Source organism: Acanthisitta chloris, unplaced genomic scaffold (genome assembly GCF_000695815.1).
Source record: "Acanthisitta chloris isolate BGI_N310 unplaced genomic scaffold, ASM69581v1 scaffold1436, whole genome shotgun sequence".
In the NCBI taxonomy this organism is placed as follows: domain Eukaryota; kingdom Metazoa; phylum Chordata; class Aves; order Passeriformes; family Acanthisittidae; genus Acanthisitta; species Acanthisitta chloris.
In genome coordinates, this window is record NW_008677390.1 from 1 (window position 1) to 11,613 (window position 11,613).

Genomic DNA, 11,613 nt, shown 5'->3' on the forward strand with positions numbered 1-11,613 from the left:
CCCTCTGATGCTGCCTGGGGGCTCAGCCCTCCTCTCCATCACTGGAACCTTCTCACACCCAGCCTCTCAATCCCTGACTCTGTCCTTCCCCAACACTCCCTTCCTGCCCTCTCCCAGCACAGCAGGATGCTCTGAGCCCTGCAGACCCCTGCCCAAGCCAGGGGACTGACACCCACAGCAAGGGACACAGTCCTGCTGCTGTGTTGTCTTCCCTACCCACCTTCAATGGGATAACACCCACCTTGGCACATCCCCAGAGCCAAACACACAGGCACAGGAACAGCTTTAGGGAAGGGGAATCACAGGGATCTGTCTCTTAGTTCCACATAAGATCCCAGCCCAACCTGCCCCCCAACCCTCCAGGTACAGCCCTGGCACTCACCGGGCTGTGGGCTCTGGGCCACCACGTAGCTGCGGAGGGTGATGTCGGCCGCGCCACCTGACTCCAGGGGGATGGGATGTGTGTGGAAGTGGCGCAGCATGTCAAAGATGGTCTGGAACCAGAGGTGCTGCACGTGGCACTGCCCACTCTCATTCAGCGACAGGCGGAGGTGCTGCAAGCACAGGAGGACAGCGGGTGAGATGGGCATCTCAAGAGTGAGACCAACCCTTGCAATCGGCAGCAGGAGTCATCTCCATCAGCCAAGGGAGGTTTGCTCCTAACACAGGATGGTTATTTTTTCCCCTCCTGCAGGGCGTTTCCTGCAAAACCCCACTTGCTGCAGCCCCAGCAGAAGTTTGGCTCTTCTTTACACTATAAAGAAACACCCAGAGAAGGGTGGCTGGGTACAGCCATAGGGGCTGAAGCTCCAACCTAGTGTGACCAACAGCCTGGGGAAGCCCACAGCCTACCTGAACTCCTTCTTGCAGGACAGGTGCCAAGACCAGGCAGTTATATCTCAACCTCTCTGCTAGAAAAGGGACCCAGCAGAATACTACATGTGGGTTGTTTTTTCATAGTGCATGCATGTACTCTGGGACACACAGAGCACAAGGAGAGGGCAGGGGATGATGTGCCAGGCTATGCTGGGCTCACATAGGGTATTTAACTTTATGCTGGCATGGCAGGCACTGATCCAGCTGGCAAAGTGGGGAAGGAGATGGGCAGGGTGCAGAGGGCTCTTGGGGGACAACAGCAGATGGTCCTGAGGGATGCACTGTTAGAGTGCAGCTCCCTGCAGAGCTGCCGTGTTTGGAGTCACTGCATGGCACAGACTTGCTCACAGAGCCCTAGCAGGATGGGAAGGAGCCTGAGGTGCTGGACTCATGGAGAAGCAGAGGACACTCACCTTTGCTTTCCCCTGGAAGTTGAAGGTCAGCACGTACTCCCCCGGCCGTGTTTCGCTCTGCCGGATGACGAACAAGCCATGACTCCGAGCACCCCCAAAGAGCACCAGCTGAGCTGCCTTGATCCTTGAGAGAGTCCCATGGAACCAGGGGAAGTCAGACAGGTTGATCTCTGCCTCCGCCTCGCTGTCCTCCCCTGCCCGCAGGGACAGAAGGTTTTTACAGAGCATCCGGACATCACCCCCTCCCATCACCTCCTCCTCTCCCTCTGTGCACCCTCTCGAGTGAGATTCTGGGGACACATCCTGCATCCCAGTACCTGCAAGATGCCCACCAGTGGCAGGGGAGGACTCCAGTGTCTGCAGGAAGCTCTCCAGGGGCACATGGGTGAGGAGCTCCCCCAGGGAGTCCCTGCTCCGGCCGTGGGGCGTAGGGACAGCGGTGGCCGTGGCGGTGTTGTGAGAACTGGGCAGGGCACATCTGTCTGGCGGCCTGGGCACATCTGGAAGGGAATTTGGAGAGGGATGGGCTCATGGCTCAACATCACCCACTATCGCTGGACAAGGCTGGGGGCTGCCCTGCTCTGAAGGCAACCAAGTTGGACACCCCTGGCTCTTGGAGACATCTCAGGGCTAGGTTATGGCTCTGAGGGACTCGCAGACTTTCCCAGAGGTAGGTCCTTACCGTCAGCCAGGAACTCGCAGCTGGAGGAGGTCGTCCTGCCTGGCAGACAGGGTCCCTGTGCACAGGACACCAGCTCAATGTCGTCCCCACTGTCCCTGGGGGAAAGCACAGAGCCATTGGTCATGCACCAGCTGTCACACTACAGAGACACACACATGTGGCACCTCCACTCGCAGACATGGAATGGGGACTTGAATAAACAAAATTCCAGCTGTGATCCAGGAGCACATCCCAGTGCTCCTTGCTCCCTCCCAGGGGGCTGCCATGGCCAAATGCACCAACAGCACTGAGAGGCAGAGCAGCCACCAAACAGAATAGCTTTTCTGGAGGGTGAGAAACCAGCATGGAGGGGATTAAACCCTTGAAAGGCCACACTACCACACTACCTGGTCGGTCCCAGCTGCAGGATTTTGCTGCAACCTTACTGGTTTGGATGGAAATCTGCTACCTTGACTCTCAGCTCTGCTTTGCAAGACCTTGGTGCACCACACACACTCCCACCACCACCTTCTACCCGAGGATGCTTTCACTTTCACCCTCTGCAAAGGGAATTCCCAACTCACAGCAATTACATCCCTAAAGACATCAAAAAACCAAGCCAGGAGGCCTGGAGCAAGACAACAAGCAGTGAATAGTGCACAGCAGCGAGGAGCCCCTATAGAGCATCCCTGCTGCCAACTCTGCCTGTGCACTTCAGCACCCTTCTTGCACAAGCATCCGACTTGCTCCACAGCCTATTTTTATCCCAGCACCAACGAGAGCCCAGCACTGCCCGCAGCACTCCGCCACTCTTGCTTAACAGCGGCCACGTGGGCGCAGGCAGCGAGGAAACGGCTGCGTCGGTGGTAACGGCTCCCTCGTGAGCTGCTGAATTATTTAGTGGCCAGTAAGTGAATCAGCCATTGGGAGTCATTCAGCTGCAGCCGGTTAAAAACAAGAAGGGAGGAAGGAAACCAAAACCAACAGCCCTCTGCAGAAAAGCCGTCGCCGGGCGCTCACGCAGCGGCTCCGGCACGCAGCCCTTGGCAAAAGCATCAGGAGCTGATTGAAAATTCGTTCTTGGCAGCGAGCGTGTGTGTCGGTGTATTAAACAGCTCATTATTATTTGCTCTGGAGTTCATTATTATTTGCTTTACAGTCACGTCCGGAGGCCAAAGCGGGACTGTGCTGGGTGCTAAGCAAACAGAAAAGGCTGGGAGGTTGCCAGGGCAGAGCGAGGGGCTGGCGCAGGGACGCCGGTGGCTTCCGCGGTGGCTCGAGGCGAGCACGGCTGCGGCGCTCGGCTCCGGCTGGAAAACTGGCACTGAAACATGCAGTGGGAAAAAAACGGCCTTTTCCCAGCCTCGCCTCCGTCAGCAGCTCAGCCTCAGCATTGCTTCTGAAATTATAGAATTGCAGGATGGGTTGGGATGGAAGGGAATTTAAAGCTCATCCCGTTCCAGCCCTTGCCATGGGAAGGGATGCATTCCAGTAATCCAGGTTGCTCCAAGGCCCATCCAATCTGGACCTGAACAGTTCCAGGGATGGGGCAGTCACAGCTACTCTGGACAACCTGTTCTAGTGAATTATGTATTTTAAAAAACAGTAAAAGGAGCTGGAGGAGCAAAGATCTGGAGTCCAGCAGTGAATCCTTTGCAGCCTCCACAGTGACTGATCCCGCAGTGCCCAAACTGCCTCTCTCCAGCAGAAGGAGGCAAAGTCAGCCTGGAGGCAGCAGGAGCCTCTCCAAGTACCCTGTGCCAGGTTTGCTTGAGGTTTTCACCTCTACAAGCACGGGCACCTTGTTTTTCCAAAACTGTGCCAAGAAGGGCAGTGCCAAGGTTTCGTCAGAGCCTGGGACTCTCTGAGCCAGCTGAAGGGCAGCAGCATCAGGCACCTCCCTAACACATAACCTGCTGCATGGGCTGATGAAACAGCAGATAAGAGGTTTTGGATGAGTTGCTGTGACTCCAATGACAGCATTGATGCCACTGTGATAGAAATGTGAATAAACTGATTCAACCAGCAGAAACTTAAATATACCACGGATGCTGGATTGGAATAAATAAACTGATTCAGCCAGCAGAAACTTAAAATATACCACGGATGCTGGATTGGAATAAAACATGGAAAATAGCTCAAATATACTATAAAAGCTTCAGAAGGCAAGTGTTAAGAGCTTCCCACACTGAGGGCTGCATTCTCAGGACACCTGCCTGTGCCAGGCTGAGGAAATGTGGAGCAGCGAGGGGTAAATAGCTAGTGCTCTGCAAGGCTGCACCCCTGATAGACACAGGCTGCTAACTCTGGCTCCAGACTTCTGCTGGCCTGAGTCAGGGACTTACTGTAACAGCCTGAGGAGCAAAAATAGCATCAGGGTAACAACCCTTGCTTGGTAGTGAGGGCAGCACAGCCCCTTCCTCCAGCAAACCTTACCCCGGGTCAATGCAGTCCTGGATATCTGCCACCCAGGAGTGCTTCTGCAGGGAATCGATGGTCTCCAGGATGTACTCGGCCCCATTCTCCACCTGTAGACAAAGTGGGATGGTGTCAGCTGTGCCAGGGTGCTGCCACCCACCCCGTGGTAAAACACATCCCATAACCCAGCCAGACCCCCACATCCACCTGCTGCTATTAAACAGCACAGGTGAGCAGGAGAGGATCAGCATCTAATCTCATCCAGGCACAGAAGTGCTGAGGGGTGACCCACAGAGATGCTCTGGTATGTCCAAGGATGACTCTTGACCAAAGCTGGGGCTCAGAGGAAAAGCCCCACCCTGCTATTATCAGCAAATGTATCACAAGTTTTTTTACAAGGTTTTTAGAGCCTACATGGCAGAACCACACCTGGCTGGCAGCACTGGGGGTGCATGGCACTGTGCACCAGCACAAACATCATCCCTCACTCCTGGAGCACCTCAATGTCCCCCAAAAACTAGCTCTGCATAGGTAGAGCAGAAGCCACACTGCTCTCTGCCCCAAACCCCTGCCAGACCCCAGGAGTTTAAACCTCTCCTCTGTTATCTTTTCTGCCTGCTGGTACATGAGGCTTCTAATTTCTGATTGCAACAGGGTGGGAGACAAACTCACTTTAACAGGAAAAGAAATAAAAAACGATGCAAAAGAGCCTCCAAAATGGCAAGCCCAAAGGAGCTGGGCCTTTCTGGGGCCGGGAGAACCCAGAAGCCTCACATCAGTGGGCTCAGATGCCATGGGATGCTGTGTGCCTCTGGCAGGTTTCCCTGCATCCTTCACGGAGCCTTATACATCGTGTTCCCAAACTGGCGAAGCAGCCCTGACTCTGGGAGGGTATCACATTGCCAGCTGAGACAACCTCTGAGCAAATTAAATTAATCACGAACAACTGAATCACTGTCCTGAAAATAAGCAGGGAGGGCAGGGAGCAGAACCCTGGCTGGGGCTGAGAAGCAACCCACTCCCTGCTGCAGCCAGGGCTGTGCATGGGTGATCCTGCCCTGAGCAGAGGTGAAGGGGAGTAGTAAAGACCCCCCTCAATTTGTTTAACCAAAAGAAAGGAGCTTCTCTGGCTGAGGGCAACACATGAAGCTGACGCGGGAGATAGGGCTGCTCGCTCATGCAGAGCATGAAGCAAGTGAAGCACGTGCAGGGTTTAGCTATTTTGCAAGCACCTGCTTGTGCAATGGAAAAAATTGCATGTGCTTGGTGTCTGATGGGCACTGAGGACATACTGCCTGCTCATTTTTAGGCAGTTTGGCAGAATCTATTTCAGTGTGGTCTCCCTGAACAAGGCAGGGACTTTTCCACCCATCATAACCTGCACATTGCGTGTGAAGGTTGAGATTGGGCTCCACATCACGCAGGAAGGCAGCAGGGAAACCACAGCACCCAGCTCACTCTCTTACTCATCTAACCTGTACCCCAGCACTGAGGGGTGCTTCACCCCTCTGCAAGTCCAGCCAGCAAAGGGGGAATGGGAGAGCAGCATGAAGATGTCCCAGCAAGAAGGGCCAGGGCGGAAAATGAGGCACAAATAAGAACAGATGTGAGAATAGGGGAACAGCATCCCGTGCCAGCAGCTGGGAAGGGAGGGCAAAGGCTGGCTGGAGTGGCAGGAGAGGGGCTCAATGCTGAGCTCTCTGCCTCAGCTCACTCAAAGGATCAATTCCAATCAATTCCCCCTGCAGCAGGGGGAGTGCCCTGCTCGGGATGGGGCAGGAGCAGGAGGTACTTGGTAAATCAGGCTTTTTTTGACTGGTGTGGTTTGGAGCATTCCCCAGGGTAATTAAAGAAAGGGCTGAAGCAGTCACCGAACTGTTAGCAGTGGGAGTGGAGAGACCATGTCTGGCTCCAAAAGATGGGAAGAGGGCAAGTCCACAGCCTTCCTCCAGTAAGGAAAGAAACCAAGCCTCACAGGCACCCAAGAAGGATCCTGGAGCTGAATCCCCACAGCAGAGGATCTGCCAGGACCAAACCTGGTCAAACCCATCTGCTCATGCTTGTGGCAACCCCTCAGACAGAGAAGCAGTGGCACATCCTTGGCATTGGCCACACTTCAGACACTACTGTGACACTCCAATAAGACATGATTGAGGTGGGACTTGTAAGGGGATTTGGAAAACACTACCAGAAGTAGCTGATGAGCCATATTCCAAGAGCAGCGACTGACAGCCAACAGTCAAAGCTGAGGGATATGCTCAGCAGCTCCTGCTCATCAAAGGCTCTCCATGCACACTGCTCCTCAGCAATCACTAAGACAAAGGAGTGCCAGGATGCCTGATCGATTCATGGATGACACCACACTGCTGTGTGATGCAGGATGAGGTGAGAATTCAAATGCACATGTTGAATCTGAGGAATGCTCAGTGGAAGAAAAAGCTGAAGCTGCCTCCAGCTCAAGGCCACGGGCAAGCTCTGGGCTGTGGGCACCCAGGCTGGAGAACTGGGACTCCAGAGCAGTTCTGCAAAGTGCATCAAGGGGAAACACCAGCCCACAAGCTGCGTGTGAGACAACATCATCACATCATCAGGGTATGAAGAACGCAACTGGATCAGCTTGGGCTGCATAAAGAGGAAGAAGAAAGGAGAAGCAATCAAAGGAGAAGCAATCCTTCCCATCCACTCTAGGCCACAGTCCCAAGTACCCTTTGGGCCATTCTCTCTCCAGAGCCTGAAAGGAAAGCAAGGAGGACCTTGGGCTGGTCAATCTGGAGAGCAGAAGACACTTGAGTCTCTGAGGGACACAAGCTGACAACTGAATGAGCCTTTGTGTCCATGGTGAACAAGACCGCAACAGAGGCTGAACAGCAAGAAATCCTTGAGGCAGGGAGGACACCCCAAAGGAGATGCCAGGAGAAGGTGTGGGACCTTGACAAGGAGATGGGTTTGGTGGAAAACTATTTCCCATGAGAATGTGTGCTGGGGCCAGAGGAGCTATCTGACCTAGGGATTTTCACAACGCCAGGCTTGGTATTTCCCTCCTCTGCTTTCACAGTTTTCTAAGCTTTTTAGCAGGTTTATTCAGCCAGGAAGCCTGGCCTCTCTGCTCTGCTTTGCCACATGCTCCTGGGGAGCAGCATCAGAGAGAGAGGTGTCTTTTAGCAGGGACAGGACACAGAAATGCTCAAAACACTGGCATTCCCCCATGTTCATATGCTGCCTCCCAGCCAAGCACATCCCACAGCTCTGATGGAAAGCACAAGTCCATTAGCACAAGCAGTGAGGCACAACCCCATTAGCTGGAGAGAAACACCATCTCCAACAACATGTCCATCATCACAGTGGCCAGGACCGTGCGAAATTCAGCCCTGATCTGCCGTGACAGGCTGTTGCCTTCCAACAGCGCAGGAGGCAGCATTAAGCTAATTAATTGTATGATATGGAAAACACTTTCTGGAGAGACTTTCACTCTCCTGCTCGTGGCCCCAACTTGCGTGGGATGGTTGATGTCCAGGGTCTCAATGGCCCTGCACACCTGTTCCCATAGAACCATTAAGGTTGGAAAAGACTTCCAAGATCATCAAGTCCAAGCTCTGACCGAACACCACCTTGTAAGCTAAACCACAGCACTAAGTGCCATCACCCCATGTCAATGACACAGCCACCACATTCACTGATCCGACGCAGCGGCAGCCACAAAACCACAGACATCCACACCAAGGAGCATTTTCCATTGCAGGTTATCTCTGGACACTAGTATAACCCATCTCTTGGTGACACAGAGAAGTAGATCCCATGTTGAAAGCCAAGCAAACAGCTCAATCTCCAAATCCCCAGGCACCAGGTGGAGGAGGGCAGGGATCCCGTGGGGAGCATTAGCGCTGTTAGCATCTCAGCTCTGAAAGCCAAGGCAACGATCCCCTTGGGGACTGAGCATCTCTGAAGTGGGGCTGGAGGTGGGTGCAGATGGGGTCCCCGTTGGGATACACACCCTTCTCTCACCTTTAGGACGAAGGTGTTGTCTTTGTCAGGCATCTCCAGTGGCATGGTGGTGCGGACCTCGATGATCGCTGACAGAGGGATGCTCACCTTGGGTTTGGAAGCCTGGGAAAAGAAAAAAAAAACCCCAAAGAAAATAAATTAAAAGAAATCAATGAATGAAAAAAAGTCACTCAATTGAATCAAACTGTCCCTGGGGATGACACATCAGGGCTCTCAGAGGCAAGATCATGGCTCAGCCTGTGCGGTTGTTAGAGGGGGGAATAAACAGCATTGATTTCCCTCCCGTGCCTGATAACTCTGAGCTCTTTGAATTAAACCAAGAGGAGGCCCAGTGGAAGATAGGGAGGTGCATTTAACTGCCAAACCTCCTCCTTGCTCCAGCGCAGGCTGATGTGCCAGCTCTGCCAACACCACTTATTTCTCTCCATTTTAAACCCTCTCCCAATGGAGATCTGCAGGGAGAGAACTGTGCTATCTGATGGGGGATGCTTCCCATGCGGAAAGCAGCCCCGTTTATCCAGCACAGGAGCAGCATTTCAACCGAGAAGCTACGACACAGCAGCCTCAGCCATGCAGGGAATTTTAATTACATTAAAATAAAGAAAAATTAATTTCCCCCAGGGCCCCTGGCACCCGCCGGATCCTCGTCCCCCCGGCGGCCCCCGGCGGGGGGGGGGGGGGCAGGACCTGGTGCCTCCCACTCCAAGTGTTTGCTGAGCAACAAATTCCCCAGATATTTGTTTTAATTATAACAAATCCCCGCAAAGGAGCCCGCAGAGCTGCTCTCCAGGGCTCTGGGATTTGGAGCATTGTGCCTGCGGGGAGTGGAGAGATGTGATTTAGTCATTGAAACCTGCTCCTGGTGCCTTGGGTGCAGGGGGTGGGATGAGGCCAGTGAGGAGCTCTGGGCTGCAGGTTACCAGCAATGGGCTCAGTTCCCATTTTTATTTGGAAATAAAAATAAATAAATCCAAGACAGAACAGAAACTGCTTTTTCCCCTTCCAGGATGTTTCGTTTCTGCCAGACCCTGAGCCCCAGTGCTGCCTCCAGACACATCTCAGTTGTGCAAGGCACTGCCCATCCCTGGGGAATTTTTCCATCTTGGTGTTTGCACAGGAGAAGGTCAGAAAGGAGGCGGCAGCTGCTTCGAAAGGAAAGAAAACAAGGTGATAATTCACCGGTGAGCCAGAGAAGGGTGTTAGAATCACAGAATGGTTTGGGTTGGAAGGGACCTCAAAGATCATCTTGTTCCAGCCCCCTCTTCTCCGGAAGGGCTCTTCCCTTTCAAGATTTAAAGACATGGCCATAGTTTTTGTAGGGTCTATGCAAAAACAAAGCTGTGGGCTGCTGAAGCAAAAAGCCATTTTCTTCCAGCTGTGTCAGACTGGTGCCACTTTTACAGCTGAATCATTTGCCAGATGGAAAGCAAGATGGGATGAGGGGGGAAAGCTGTAAACTGAAACAGGGTGTGATTATAACAGAAGAGCAGACAATGTTCATAAAAGTTGCCGTAAAATAATTTCAAAATTGATTTTTAGAGGCGAATCAAGATACACTAAAAAAAAGAATCCTTCTACGAGCACTCTCTTAAATGTTTTAAGAGCAGCAGTTGCTCCATTTTAACCCAAGTTTATTGCCCCTTTGGTGCAGCTGATGTGCCAGGGTTGCTCTGTGCGGCCCATACGCACCAGTTTCACCAGATCCTCCATGCACAGAACCATGGAATGGTTTGGGTGGGAAGGAACTCAAAGCTCATCTCATTCCAACCCCCTGCCATAGGCATGGACACCTTCCACCAGCCCAGGTTGCTCCAAGCCCCATCCAACGCGGCCTGGAACACTTCCAGGGATGGAGCAGCCACAGCTACTCTAGGCAACCTCTGCCAATGTCTCACCACCCTCACAGGGAAGAATTTCTTCCCAAAATCCAATCTAAACCCACTCTTTCAGTGTGAAGCCATTCTCCTTGTCCTGTCACTCCAAGCCTTTGGCAAAAGCCCCTCTCCAGCTCTTTTGTAGGCTCCCTTGTAGGCATTATACCATGGACATGGTTTGCTTACTTCCAGTCAGGTCAGAAAAACAACAGTGGAGAAAAGCCAGGACTTACCTTTGGAGGGACATAAAACTCAAGGAGGAACCTCTCTCCTTCCACTTTCACTGCTTTCCGGAGCAGGAGACGGCACTTCTGCCACTGCGAGCTCCCCACACAGTTCGTGTCATCAGCCACCATGTAGCGCAGCGTTCCCTCCCTCTGGATGTCCACCAGCTCCACCTTGGAGGAGGGCACCTTGGACAGGCGCAGCTTGTGGGTCCATTTCTCCCGTGGGTCACCAGGCTCCTTGCCCCCAGCTGGCCACGGCTCCCTCTCGGCTCTGCGGCCGCCCGGAGCAGCCTCAGTGCCCGGCTCCGGAGAGGACTTGCGATGCCACATCTCCTTCATACCGTCCACCACGCACAAGCTCATGTTCCTCAAGGAGAAGCCTTTCTTGAACTTGGGCTTGGCAGCAGCATGGATGGAGACATCCTCCGAGCTGCGGGACTGGCCGTAGGAGGACACCTTACGTGCCTGCACCTGCTGCGCTGGGGTCAGGTACCTGCTGGCACCCAGCGGGGTGTCCATGCTGTCCAGGGACTCGGTGGATGTCTCCTCCTTCCTCGGGGTCACCTCCCGCCCGTAGGGGACGTGGCAGTTCTGCAGCCCCACGAAGGGCACGATGTTGTACTTGGTGGGGGAGTCGGACACGAACACCCTGCTGACCTCCAGGCTGAAGATGTCCAAGAAGTTGGCAGCGAAATGGTGGGAGAAGGAGGTCTCTGCCCCTGGGGTGTCGTAGTGGGGGTTCTCCTTCAGGAACTGGCAGAACTTCTGGGCAAAGTCGACGGCGGCTGCCTGGGCATGCAGCTCGCAGAACTCCCTCCAGTCGGGGAGTGGGGAGGAGGGCTCCTGGCACAGGGCATCGCCGTTCATGGCTGCCCCATTCCACCTGCCGGCAGGCTGTGGGGGCAAGGGACAGCATGAGTGTGGGCACAGGCATGGGCAACCCACCCTGCTTTCCCCAAAACAGGGATCTCCCCTTGCCACACTGCAGGTTCTGCAGCTCTGGTGCAAAGGGCAACACTGTGCGAAAGCATCTGTGTGTCAGTTGCTCTCTACCTCATAAGGTGGAAAAAAATCTTGGCCCTCTCAGCAGCCATAAATTGTACTTATTTTACGATTATGACCATGCAAAAGCATTATTGATT

The 11,613-nt window shown here is 53.7% G+C and overlaps 1 protein-coding gene across 1 annotated transcript; it reads right to left on the bottom strand.

Moving 5' to 3' along the window:
• Window positions 1-382: 382 nt before the first annotated feature.
• On the bottom strand, window positions 383-11,338 carry LOC103803888 (SH2B adapter protein 2-like; the record flags this gene model as incomplete). The annotated part of the gene is made up of 7 exons (XM_009076468.1): window positions 10,478-11,338; window positions 8,371-8,472; window positions 4,387-4,478; window positions 1,972-2,066; window positions 1,607-1,789; window positions 1,290-1,483; window positions 383-554 (listed from the first exon to the last, which is right to left on the bottom strand). Coding segments are annotated over exons 1-7 (1,699 nt in total), but the record flags the coding sequence as incomplete, so codon positions are not given.
• Between the last annotated feature and the right edge of the window lie 275 nt (window positions 11,339-11,613).